At 34.0% G+C, this 14,381-nt stretch overlaps 1 protein-coding gene across 3 annotated transcripts in view; it reads right to left on the minus strand.

The window, feature by feature from the left end:
* PKN2 (protein kinase N2) overlaps positions 1–14,381 on the minus strand; it is a 126,183-nt gene that overhangs the window by 15,019 nt on the left and 96,783 nt on the right. For all 3 annotated transcript variants that reach the window (XM_082476745.1, XM_082476744.1, XM_082476746.1), the window contains 7 exons: positions 8,157–8,300; positions 7,761–7,836; positions 6,990–7,164; positions 6,634–6,760; positions 4,434–4,564; positions 4,279–4,354; positions 4,109–4,200 (listed from right to left, as the gene is read on the minus strand). In XM_082476745.1, the coding sequence (XP_082332871.1) occupies positions 4,109–4,200; positions 4,279–4,354; positions 4,434–4,564; positions 6,634–6,760; positions 6,990–7,164; positions 7,761–7,836; positions 8,157–8,300 (821 nt within the window). The remainder of the gene's footprint in view (positions 1–4,108; positions 4,201–4,278; positions 4,355–4,433; positions 4,565–6,633; positions 6,761–6,989; positions 7,165–7,760; positions 7,837–8,156; positions 8,301–14,381) is intronic.

Consider the following 14,381-nt stretch of genomic DNA (forward strand, 5'->3'; position numbering starts at 1 on the left):
ACTGGCAAGATGTTTTGGGCTCAACTAGATGACAAACGTGGCCTCTTCACTGTGTATGGTTTATGGGTGAATTACTAATCTATTATGGGTGAATTACTAATTCTCAACTGGGTAACTATAAGGTTAGACCTGTGTTGAACATGTAAATGGTCTAAAGGATTAACCAGAATTCCTCTTAAAATGGTTTTCATGCCATTCATAGAATTGTTTGATGAGGACTGACAATATTGATGACGGCTGTATAGATGTCTTAGGACTATTAGGTAAAGGAGGAAGGATCTTTATAGACCCCAACAGGAACAATAATTTTAATTTTAAGCATTATACAGCACACCAGAAAGCTGCTCCAGAAGTCTTTAACTTTTCCCAACCTAATCTAAATTGTGTATCCTCCTTAAAAGTCTATGAAACAATCCAACTTTATTCAAAACTTCAAACTTTATTCATTCTGTCCAGAACATTTTCCTCTATCTTGTCATTTCTCTCCTCTCCATGTTCCCAAGTATATTCCATCTGCCAAAGATCAGCACAAATCCAATCTTCTTTACAAGGCCTTATCTAAATCCACCAGCACACCTTCATTTGATGTTCCCCCTTTTATGAGCTGCGATTGTCTATATTGTTCAGCTTAAACTCAAACATATCTAAATCTGTTTTATTTATATAACTAATGTATTAATGTTTTATCTCCCTAAGTGACTAGTTTCATTCTAACATTTTTTGGTGTACTTCCTTCAGTACATTATTAGACATGATAGAAACTTAAAAACTATATAAACAGTTATTTTGGTCAGTGGAAAATTACAACATTAATAAGGCTAATCTTAGGATTAAATCATATATACGTATATATGATATATACAGAAAATCTGGCTAGCTGTGTTTTTGTTCTGCAACTACAAAAATATACTTCCAAGTCTATTCTGTTGTTTTGAAATGTGAACTGGTAAGAAAAGGAAGCTGAGTGAGCAGGCAAAGCAGTAACACACATTTAACATTCCTACTCAGGAGTGGGGTAAGATGGCACTCAGAAAGAAGTTCAACTAATGGTAGGTGGAAAACGTGATCTTTGTACATGAATTACATTACTTTGAAGTTAGTGCATAATTTGTGTTCCTTTAAAAAGATGTAGATTTGTGATTACCAGAGATGGGGTGAGGGGAGGGGAAATTGGATGAAGGCAGTCAAAAGGTACAAACTTCTAGTTATAAGATAAATAAGTACTAAAGATATAATGTACAATATGATAAAGTTAACATTGCTGTATGTTATATATGAAAGTTGTTAAAAGAGTAAATCTTAGGGCTTCCCTGGTGGTGCAGTGGTTGAGAATCTGCCTGCCAATGCAGGGGACACGGGTTCGAGCTCTGGTCTGGGAAGATCCCACATGCCGTGGAGCAACTAGGCCCGTGAGCCACAATTACTGAGCCTGCGTGTCTGGAGCCTGTGCTCCGCAACAAGAGAGGCCGCAATAGTGAGAGGCCCGCGCACCACGATGAAGAGTGGCCCCCGCTTGCCGCAACTGGAGAAAGCCCTCGCATAGAAACGAAGACCCAACACAGCCATAAATAAATAAATAAATAAAATAAAAATAATTTAAAAAAAAGAGTAAATCTTAAGAGTTCTCATCACAAGGAAAATATTTTTTTCTTTCTTTAATTTTGTATCTCTATGATGTTCACTTAACTTATTTTGACAGTCATTTCATGATGTATGTAAGTCAAATCATTATGCTGTACACCTTAAACTTATACAGTGCTGCATGTCAATTATATCTCAATAAAACTAGAAGAAAAAAAACCAAACCAAATAACAACAAAAAACAAATTGATTTAGAATTTTCTATAAGTAAAATAATAAAATTCACACTAGATAGAGAAAATTTAGAAAGGAAAACTGTCATAAAGAACCATCAAGTATTTCAGAAACAACTATAGGAAAAAAACCCCCACTGATATGCAATAACATCGAATTCTATGGATCTATTAAAAGGATGAGCTAGAAAGTGGATATAAAAGATTTCTGCTTAGTTGTTTACTATTCAGACTTGCAAGTTATATAACTTTTAAAAACATGCTGGTCTGTTTCCTTATTTTCTAAATTAATTTTTTTTTTTGCCTTCCTCTAATTGCTCTTTTTTTTGCTGCCTTCCTCAAAGTCCTCTAAGAGTAAGTTTTATTTCTCACTCTGAATTTTACATTTCTCTGTTTTTCTGGTTCTACTGGAGATTATTTTACTTCCATGTTACTGAATACATGGATTTATAACTGAAGTTAGATAAAGATCACTCATCAACTTTTCACTAAGGCTGGATTAATTTTAAGTAGGGGTAATGTCCCAGGTTCTGGCTAAAGCTTCATCCTCTGATCTGGACATTCTTCTTTAATAGTAATATTAATATTATTCTATCTATATTTAATTAGAAAGTTTTTTTCCTACAGAGACGTGGCTCAAAGTAGTAACAATGTAGCAGAAAGTTATATAAACCACCAAGTAATTACCACTTTCCCATTATTAACTGCGGTAGTACCAGTCTCCTATTATTTTAGGATATAAATGAATTTACCATATATGAATCTGGAATAAAGCAAACATTCTTCCAGAAAAGAAAAACATTTGACCTTACTATTATTGTAATTAAAAATAAACTGACAGTGTAATTAAAGGTTTGCTTTAACTACTTATGTAACAGAAATAATACAGTTGTTAGCATATACTATAGTGTTCAGAATATTTCATAAATATTATGCAAAATCCTCTCTAAGTTTTAGATCAGAGAAAAGTTTATTTTGATATAATTGCGAAGTATGAGAAATGGATAAAAAACAAATAGGCAAATCCAAAAGGAAAATATTTTTTTATATAAAGGAAACCCGCATCTTTTAAGATCTATCCTAATTCTAAGAACTTCCCATATCATGGAAAAATATTAAAAATAGCAATTTGATATATCTTATGGCACTTAATACAATTCAGTAAGGCAAGTATTACCAAAAAATATATTTTAAAAATATGTGGGTTAAAAAAAAAAAAAAAAAAAAGTGGGTTAACTGAGGCTCAAAGATGTTCAGTGAATTGCCCTGGGATCAAATCATTAAGTAAGAAGGAACAATCAGAACTAGAGAAGCCTTCTCACTGACAATCACAGGCTGTTCTCATTATACAGGGCTGTCTTCTATTAATATCAACTGGTGCTTCCTTAAACTGGTGGTTTAAGAAAAATACTACTTCTTCTAAATATCAAATGAAAGCCTCATTCTGTAATAAATATGCCATTTTATTATACAATAATTTCCATGTTGAACCACTCCATTAATTTGAGATAGTCTTTTTAAAGTATATTCTCTAACCTAATTACAATATTATCTCCAAAGTCCTTACATTTCAATAATTGTAGATCAAGAGGTATCCATATCAATTTACACCCAGAAATGTAAGATGCTGTGGTCAAAAAATATCATTTTCAGAAACATAGAGCAAAAAATAGATGTAGGTGCATTTTCAAAAGCAGAATATATTAACCATTCAGTTAACTGAAGATTATTTGTAAATGACATCTTATTACTTCTGTAGTATGAACAGGAAATAGCCTCACCCAACCACAGATGTATAACAGTTCCTATTCCATATAAACAGTTTAACATTTCCAAGTAAAAAAACTTATTAGAATTAGTTTAAACATTTCATCATCTTTCCTTGGTATTCACTCAGCAGTAAAATGTCTTAAGAAGGGGAAGAGGGAGTTAGCTAGAAAGAAAACCATTTAATTAATGCCTACCTTATGCATTAATTTATTTAGTTTCTTTACTTATTACAGTTGACCCTTTAACAACACGGGGGTTAATCTGTGTATAATTTATAGTCAGCCCTCTGTATCTGCAGTTCCTCCACATCTGTGGATTCACCAACCATAGACCATATAATATTGTAGCGTTTACTGTTGAAAAATATCCATGTTTAAGTGGACCCATGCAGTTGAAACCCATGTTATTCAACAGTCAACTGTATTAGGAAAATAGAAAGTTTTGTTGTTGCAATACATACACTGATTTTTCACGATAAGCTACATTTTCAGAAAAATAAACAATTTCATTTTTAAAAAACTAACCTGTCTACTTCATCTCGAGCCACAATGTCTCCTTTCTTTAAGGCCTTTATAGCAAACATTTCATTAGTGTGTTTATATTCAGCCAAAAGCACCTGAAATGAGATTAAAATAATTATTTCCCATGTGAGTTATTACTTTTGTAGGCATTCCAAGAAAATTTAAAAGATTACCTTTCCAAAATGTCCTCTACCCAAGACAGCGCAACACCGGAAGTCTTGTAGATTAAACTGAAACATTTGTTGAGATCTGAAAACAGTAATGTCAATCAAAATAAGGCAAAAGTATGGGACTAAACATGTAGCAAAGCTGTGTACATATTCTTTACCTTCTGTCCTCAAGTTCATGAATACCACTATATTCTAGGCCTGATTGAGGAATATCAGGCTCATATTCAGATTGAGATTTTGGAAGTAGTCTATTTCTGTCATTCTCAGTATCAAAAACTGTTTCTGAAACCTGTAAAATAGTAAACACTCATTAAATCATAGAAACATTCAGAAAACAACTTATTAGGTAAGGATAGTTAAAGAAAAAAATGTTAAAAGTTGATATAAATATGGGTGAGAAAATAAAATTCAGATATTGGATATTCATTTTTATGGTTATTAATTATATATTACTCTTATCTAAAAAAGGTAAAAAAAATGAATACATTGGAAAAAACAAAAACGCTAATTTGAAAAGATACATGAGCCCCAATGTTCACAGAAGCACTGTTTACAATAGCCAGTTATACAAAAGCAACCCAAGCGGCCATCAACAGATGACTGGTTTAAGAAGATGTGGTACATACAGATGGCCAATAGGTACATGAAAAGATGCTCATCATCACTAATTATTAGAGAAATGCAAATCAAAACAACAATGGGGTACCACCTCACATCGGTCAAAATGGCCATCATTAAAAAGTCTACAAATCATAAATGCTGGAGAGATGTAGAGAAAAGGGAACCCTCTTTCACTACTGGTGGGAATGTATATAAATTGGTACAGTCATTATGGAAAACAGTATGGAGGTTCCTCAAAAAACTAAAAATAGAGTTGCCATATGATCCAGCAACTCTACTCCTGGGCATATACCCAGATGAATCTCTAATTCAAAAAGATACACGCACCCTTATGTTCATAGCAGCACTATTTACAATAGCCAAGACATGGAAACAACCTAAATGTCCATCAACAGATGAATGGATAAAGAAGATGTGGTAAATATATATATATATATCACACACACACACATACATACAATGGAATTACTCAGCCATTAAAAAGAAATAATGTCATTTGCACCAACATGGATGGACCTAGAGATTATCATGCTAAGCAAAGTAACTCAGAAAGAGAAAGACAAATACCATATGATATCACTTACATGTGGAATCAAAAATAAAACACAAATGAACGTATCTATGAAACAAAAACAGACTCACAAAATATAGAGAACAGACTTGTGGTTGCTAAGGGGGAGGGGGTTTGGGGGAGGAAGGATTGGGAGTGTGGGATTAGCAGGTGCAAACTATTATATATAGGATGGGTAAACAACAAGGTCCTACAACATAGCACAAGGAACTATATATTCAATATCCTGTGATAAACCATAATGGAAAGGAATATGAAAAAGAATATATATATGTATAACTGAGTGACTTTGCTATACAGCAGAAATTAAACACAACACTGTAAATCAACTATACTTCAATAAAATTTTTAAAAAATGTATGTGTGTGTATACACACACACACACACACACACACACGCAATGGAATATTACTCCCCCCAAAAAAAGAATGAAATAATGCCCTCTACAGCAACATGGATGGATGTAGAGAATATTATGCTTAGTGAAATTAAGTCAGACAAAGAAATAAATACTATATGATATCACTTATATGTAGAATCTAAAAAATAATACAAATGAATGTATATACAAAACAGAAACAGACTCATAGATTTAGAAAACAAACTTGTGCTTACCAAGGGGAGGAGGAAGGGGGGAGGGACAAATTAGGGGTATGGGATTAACAGATACAAACTACTATATATAAAATGGATAAGCAATAGGATATACTGTATAGCACAGGGAATTATACCCATTATCTTGTACTAACCTATAATGAACTAGAATCTGAAAAAATACTGAATCACTATGCTGTACACCTGAAACACAATGTTGTAAATCAACAATATTTCAATTTAAAAAAATGAATATATTACTTTCATCTTACATGCATTTTCAAAAATCATGTTAACCTAGTTAGAAGATGCACAGTGTTTCAGGCAACATGTCATCCAATATCAGCCATGCTCCTATGCTCCTAGATTAAGCAGCCTATCCATCTCTCCTGGCTCATGAGCATCCAGAGGTTTTTATGTTTCATTCACAAGCAACATAAACAACACAGTTCACACAGGCATTTTTTAACTAAAATGTGAAATGAGATGTTTTTAACATCTCATTCACTATGATGCTTTTACTGGTAATTTATCTGGTGAAAAGGAATTATACAAGGTTTAAAATGCCTTACCTGTCCTTGTGTATCCAAATCTCTTAATTCAGCAGATTCATCTATTTCTCCAAGGGAAGAATCACGTGGTGGGGCCAGAGGAGGCTCAGGTTCAAGATCAAAGTCCAATTTGGTTACTGCAGAATCACTTATAAAAGATAAAGCAATTCACCAAAAGCAGTAATCAAAAGTATGTATTTTAAATAACTTTACAATTAAGGCAAACAATTTTATTGTTTTAAAAGTAAGCAGAGCACTAGCTTCAAAATACTATTTGGAAAAAATGAGACTTTTAATAGGCTCACTGTAATCAATATGTACAAATGTCACAATAACTATTTTATAAGAGCAATGCTTAAAAATCTTAAGACACATACCTAGCTGGAGGTGCTAGTTCAGGGATGTGTACATCAACCACTGGCACTGTAGCAGGCACAGGGGCTTGAGGGCTGAAGGTGCCAGAATGATTTACTGTAGGAATAGCTCTTCTCACTAGTCTTCCCCAAGTGGCAATATTAATATTCATTTGAGGAGCTCTGAGAAATGTTTTGCCTGTGGATATTGTAAATAAAGAAAACAGAACAAGTATTTTTTTAATATATTACCAAAAGCCATAATTTAAGAATTCATATTCATCGGTTTATAATTTATGAAGAACAAACAATATTTGTCACTTAAAAAAATAGTTCTTAACTATTTGTTATTAAAGGCTAGTGCAAAAAAGCAAAATCAGTTTTAAAAATAAATACGTAGGAATTGCTCATTTAAGTCTAGTAATGGTATGTGGTTAAGGTTTTAAAAACAGAATTCTTATCTTTTAGAGATACTAACTGTAATATTTATGGATGAATCAATATGATGTCTGGGTTTGCTTCAAATAATCTGAGGAAGTTGTAAGCGATGGAACATAGATGAAACAAAACTGGACATAAGCTGACTGTTGTTGAAGCTGAGTGATGGCACACCGCACTAGTCTCTATACTTACGCATGTTTCAAATTTTCCATAACAAAATTTAGAAGTAAATAATTGAACAAATAAGAAGAAAACACAAAGAAAAGATGGATATCACTTTTTAAATAGTATATACATTTTTAAAGTATTTAAGATAACACCAAAACACTTTGTACTTGATTTCTCAGTAATTACCTTGTTGTTTTGAAAAAATTTTCTTTTGTCTTTGGAGTTTTGGTCTTCTTTCAATAACTGGATTAAAAAAGGTAACCTGCAGTTAAGAAAATTCAAGTTGACATGACTATAGCATTAGATTTATGGTTCATGAAATTCAATAAACTTGCAAGTTTGAAAACTTAAGAGAATCTGAGATACAATTTAGTTCCATCGCCTCATTTTCTAGATGAGAAAACAGACCTAGAGAGGATAAATGACTTGTCTCAGGGTAACATACCTATTTAGTGGCAGAGTTGAGCCAAGAATTCAAGTTGTCTGCCATTCAGCCTAATACTCTTCCCACTTCTACATCATGTTGCCTACATATATAATTTCAATGGTAGTTATGCATATTTAATAAAATACATTTATTACCTCTGCAAATAAAGTACCCTGCGGTTCCAAATAGAGACACATGCCATGCCGTTGGTTGTCTAAAAAATCTTCTAACCTCAGAAATTTTACAGCACACAGAGATCGCCAATCACGCCAATAAACTGAAATTTCCAGTTCACGTGACTAGAATAATTAAATAAAAAATAAAGAAAACAGGGAACACATCATTGGACACACATGTGAATAAAATATTACAAAAAATATAAAATACAAATACAATAAACAAAGATAACATACACAACAGTTGCACTATTTTAAAGAGTGCTTTTATAATGTTTCTCTATTATATATTACTTTAACAAACTTACACATTTTAACTAAAAGGAAGACATTCATATTCCAACATTCTCCAGTTAAGGTATTCCTTTTAGATAAAGAATACACAACTGGGAACAATCAATACAGATGAATGACCACCGAAACTCTTTCTTTCCATCTCAGAGCTTCAATCTTTTGGATTTTCCTTCTCCTACTGGCATCATAGGCTGTGCTGTTGCTAGACCTCAATGTTCACCTCAAAGAACCCATTTCAAACCTTCTTATTTCTTTATCCCAATGTTGATCAGGAAAAGGTCTGTGAATAGCATTTATTCTCCACTTTCAGTGTGCCACACACTATGCCAAACACTTTAAGAATGTTAGGTCATTTAATCTTCTAAAGAATACTACCGGGTAATAAGACCAGTGATTACAGGGGTCTGCGTAGGTAGGTAGCAAACAGGAAACTAAGTTTTATACAGAAAAATGTTCATTTATTACAACATCAAACACAACAAAACGAAACAAAAAACCCCCCCAAAACCAGGGACAACTTGAGTATTATACCTTATCCACATGAGGGAACACTCTGTAGTCATTAAAAATAATGCTTATGTGGAAAATATATTTAAGGTTTTAACAATCAATTATTAAATGTACTTGTAGAACACAGTTTATAAACTGGAGGTCAAGCCATAAATTGACCTCTACATACAAGTCATAATCTGCATACATTTTAATTATAAAGCATAAGACTTCTCCATTATTTTGTTTTTCAGGATTTTGTGGATCACCCACAAAAAGAGATAAATGTTTTTCCCTTTAGGCTCAACAAAGTAATAAATTACTTCTTTCATATAAAAACTTTCAATTTGTGAACTTATGCATCTTATTATCTAAGCTTCTAGTATGCATAATAAAAAAACCATTTGACTTTAAATAATAAAACTAGTTGATGCAAATGAACACAGAAAACACTTATAAAAAAACAGAACATGAAAAAAATGAGTCAAGACACAATGTGCCAAAAGGTCTCATAGACAATCAGAAAAAAAGGACTAGAAAAAGATATCTTGGCAGTGAGTATATGAGCTCAGGACTTCCTACCTCATTGCTTCTGATACATAATTACTATGGGAGAGAATACTTGTCAGGAAAGGGTAAGGATGAGTAGAGGATAATTATTTTATTATTTTAAGATCAGCAAATGGCATTTAGAAGTGGTGGGTATTAATGCTATAATATTCCATTCAAGTTAAAATTTTAAGTATTTTGAAAACAGTTATTTTGGGAAATAAACTGCGTAACTGAACCAGGGGTTGGTAATTTAGACTACTTTATTTTAGATTAGAAAAGGAGAGGTCTACTTTCTCCTAACTTCTTCCATGGTATCAGGGAGGAAAACTTGTTATGGATCAGGCAAATGCAAGTGGTATAGATGCTAGGGACGAAATTAGTAATTCTTAAAAGTTCTTATACTTTTCACACTGCTAAAATTGTAAGAGTATATCTTTCTCTGGATGAGAGAAGGTCAAATCACCTCCTTTATATTTTTTCTAGCCACTCTGGTAAAACTCACATATTAACTCATTTCTCTTTCCTCTGTCTGTTTATTCCATTCTTCAACCTGAAGTACGTTAGAAACACCTGAGATTTGGGATGGAAGGTTATCTTAAGGCCTACATTAGCTTTCCTGGAGTTCTACATGAAATTTTAGGTATAAAGCTCTTTACTTTTTGTTACTTTGCATTGTTCCCTGTATCACTCTCTCTACAATTTAAGGGGGGAGAGTGGCTACAGTCCAAAGCAGATTAAGATATTTTATGTCTATTCATAACACTGTTGCACGGAACCCTAATCCTACTTTAACCCCTAACATCTACTGCAATTCAGTAAAGCAGGGATATAGTATCTGAAAAGCAAAGTACCCTCTATATAGGGAAATGCCACTGATATTTATTGAATTTAAATTGCAAGTATGACTGCTCATTTGCTGGCAATTTTCCAGATGAAGCAGGTCCATTCCATAAAGCAAGGGCATGTTTGTAGGTAATGTCAAACCTCAAGAGCAACAAAATTCTACATGGAGTAAAACCACTGCCAAAATAGCTGAGCAGTATGATCTGAGCTAAGTACAGATTGGCAATACTGGCAAACTGTCTCAACTTGTGTTTCATTTTGTCTTATTATGAATCTGAACCTAGGATCAAAGAAGAAACTGTGGTAGAACTAAGGAATCTGTATGGTTTGTCTGAAGTCTCTGTAAGGCCCGAAAGTAAATAGTAACTACTTTTTCTAAAGCAGTTAGCATGATGATTTGATACACATATACAAATATATACTACTAAAGAATTCCTCCCATCTAATTAACACATCTATCACCTATTTTACACACACACACAAAATATTTACATTTGGTAAGAACATTTAAGTTCTGTTCTCTTAGCAAATTTCATTCACACAATATAGTATTAACTAGTCACCATTATACACTGCATTATACATTAGATGCTCAGACCTTATTTACCTTATAACTGAAAGTTTGTACCTTTTTACCAACCTCTCCATACAAACATTTTTCTACTCTTGGTTTCTATGAGTTTGACTTTCTAAGATTTCACATGTAAATGATACCATGTAATATTTGTCTTTCTCTGACTTCTTTCACTTAGGATAATGTCCTCAAGGTCCATCCATGTTGTCACAATGGCAGTTTTTCCTTCTTTCTCATGGTTGAATAACATTCCATTGTACATATATACCACATTTTCTTTATCCATTCATCTTTTGATGGACACAGACTGTTTCCAGATATTGGCCATTGTGAATAATGCTGCAATGAACATGGGAGTGCAGATATCTCTTCAATATCCTGTTTTCATTTCCTTTGAATATATACCCAAGAGTTGGACTGCTGGATCATATGGTAGTTCTATTTTTAATTTTTTGAGGAACCTCCATACTGTTTTCCACAGTGGCTGAACCAATTTACATTCCCACCAACAGTGTACAAGGGTTCCTTTTTCTCCACATCCTCGCCAACACTTATCTCTTGTCTTCTTGATGACAGCCATGCTAACATGTGATATCTCACTGTGGATTTGAATTGCATTTCCCTGATGATTAGTGATGTTGAGCACCATTTCATGTCATTCTTGGCCATGTGGATGTCTTCTTTAGAAAAATATCTGTTCAGTTTCTTTGCCCATTTTAAATCAGATTATTTGTTTTTTGTTGTTCTTGCTATTGAGTTGTGCAAGTTCTTTATATATTTTGCAATATTAACTTCTTATCTGATAGAAGACTTGCAAATATCTTCTCCCATTCTGTAGATTGCCTTTTCATTTTCTTGATGGTGTCCTTTGCTGTGCACAAGCTTTTTAGTTAGTAACTACTTCTTTTTTTAATTTAATTTTAATTTTAATTTTTGGCCACACTACGCAGCTTGTGGGATTTTAGTTCCCTGACCAGGGATCGGACACGGGCCCTTGGCAGTGAGAGTGTGGAGTCCTAACCACTGGTTGTCAGGGAGTTCCCAGTAACTACTTCTTAATAAATGGAACTACTGGGTATTTCTTTTGGCCTAGAGACACACTGTAAAAAAATTACTGGAACACTGAGGATGTTGTGAATCGAGAAAGTTTGGGAACCTCTGATAGGTGAAAATGAGAGGCAGGTTTCACTGCTGAAAAGGAAAGAAAGGGCAAAAAGCAAATTTTCTGCAGCTACTAAAAGAGAGAAAATTATTCAAAGCATGGAAAATTCAAAAACCAAGGAAAGGTGAGATTTGTAAAGGTGCACATGTCAGGTGTCACATTAATTGGTCTCCTCCTTTGATTACTTGGTCTTCTATGGGCTTCTGAGGACAACATAGGCTTGGGAAACATCAACTAGGGTCCCAGCAGTAGAGACTGCACACTCAAAAAGAGTTTAAGTTTTTAAAAATTGGCTATTTATGAAGGTAAGATTCAGGTTAAGGAATCAACAAGGACGGGAAGTATCTGAGGATTACCTACAGTAGAAATCTATTACCACTCGTAGCCTGAATGAGCAAGAAGAAACAGTTACCAGAATTCAGTGAGAACTGGATCTTGGAAAAGGGACTGTCAAACAGGAACTGCAGCCATAGATGAACACTGCTGTAAAAAAGGGAAGGAGAGAAGGAAACAAACACCCTGATTACCCTCTCCTCCTGCCCTTAGATCTTCTAACATTGTCTCCCCTTTCATGTCAGAGCCCACTGATTCAAACTCGCAGCTATCAGCCTCCAGAGACAAAGAGAAGAACAGGGAAGGGAGGCCATCAGAATCTACTATGGGGCAAAGAGAAAACTACCACCTCAGGAAACAGTAATATCTGTTTTCAGTTCAGGAGTTCAATGAGGGTGATTCTCAGCTGGAACTAATGTGACAAAAAGAAGGAAACCTTAGGATCTTTTGGGAAAATGAGAAACAGAGAAGAGTGAGACTGAGATAACGGAGAATACAAAGCTATGACCTCTGCTTGAAAAGTCTGCCCCTTATAGATGTGGGAGCAGAAAAGAAAAGTAAACAATTGTGATACAAACTATTTAGTGCTGTAACAGTTATATATAACTGCACCCTGTATCAATTCACATCCTAGAAAAAGTTCCAAAGACTCCCTATTATTCCAAACCTATTACAAACTTTTCTGCCTCAGTGTATACACATATAGTTCCTATTTCTAATCATGTATCTTATTTCCCAACCAAAACCTACATACCTATAAAGACAAGGTTGAAGGATGCTGTGGGGGCATCAGTAAGGAAATGGTAAAGGGTAACAATAGTTTTAGGGTAAATAGAGAAGAAAATGAAATTTTCTGATGGCCCCTTTCTCAACTCCTTCCTGAAGAATCAAGGAAATGGAAATGTTTGACCAAACATCTAGCTGTGTGGTAACAAAGAAGTAAAAGAGCCAGAGTAACAATAATAACATGAGCTATCATTTACAGCAACACCATTATGTACAAGGTGTTAAACTAGGTGCTTTATGCAGATCTGGTAACAGTTTAGAATACTAAATTTAAGATTTCAGAACAATTCATTGCTAAAATGACAAGGAGCAAAGGTATACTGGGGTTGACGCATTCAAAGAAGTTTGAAATAATATGTTAAATGGGTTGTTGTTTAGATAGTTAGATTTTTAAAATCCCCCATAATGATGATGGGATGTTGGAGTGAAGAACCAAAGTCCTTAAGGATACTGGCAAGTGCCTGGTGGTCAAGAGATGATAGAGGGGTGGGGGGAAAAGACAATTATACATATAGTTCATTGGCTCAGAGGACTCATATAGCCTCAGAGGATATGATGTGTCATTTGATAGTAATAGAATTGGAAGCAGCAAAAGAGGTAAAAAGGGTAAGTATTATTATAGCTCCATTATAAGTTAAAAAACAGCATCTCAAGAATAAAATACCTAGGAATAAACTTACCTAAGGAGGTAAAAAACCTGTACTCAGAAAACTATAAGATACTGATGAAAGAAATCAAAGATGACACAAACAGATGGAGAGATATACCATGTTCTTGGATTGGAAGAATCAACATTGTGAAAATGACTATACTACCCAAAGCAATCTACAGATTCAGTGCAATCTGTATCAAATTACTAATGGCATTTTTCACAGAATTAGAACAAAAATTTTTACAATTTGTATGGAAGCACAAAAGACCCCGAATAGCCAAAGCAATCTTGAGAAAGAAAAACGGAGCTGGAAGAATCAGGCTCCCTGACTTCAGACTATACTACAAAGCTACAGTAATCAGGACAGTATGGTCCTGGCACAAAAACAGAAATACAGATCAATGGAAGAGGACAGAAAGTCCAGAGATAAACCCACGCACCTATGGTCACCTAATCTATGACAAAGAAGGGAAGAATATACAATGGAGGAAAGACTGTCTCTTCAATAAGTGGTGCTGG

This window comes from Balaenoptera physalus (genome assembly GCF_965194825.1).
Source record: "Balaenoptera physalus genome assembly, chromosome: 1".
In the NCBI taxonomy this organism is placed as follows: domain Eukaryota; kingdom Metazoa; phylum Chordata; class Mammalia; order Artiodactyla; family Balaenopteridae; genus Balaenoptera; species Balaenoptera physalus.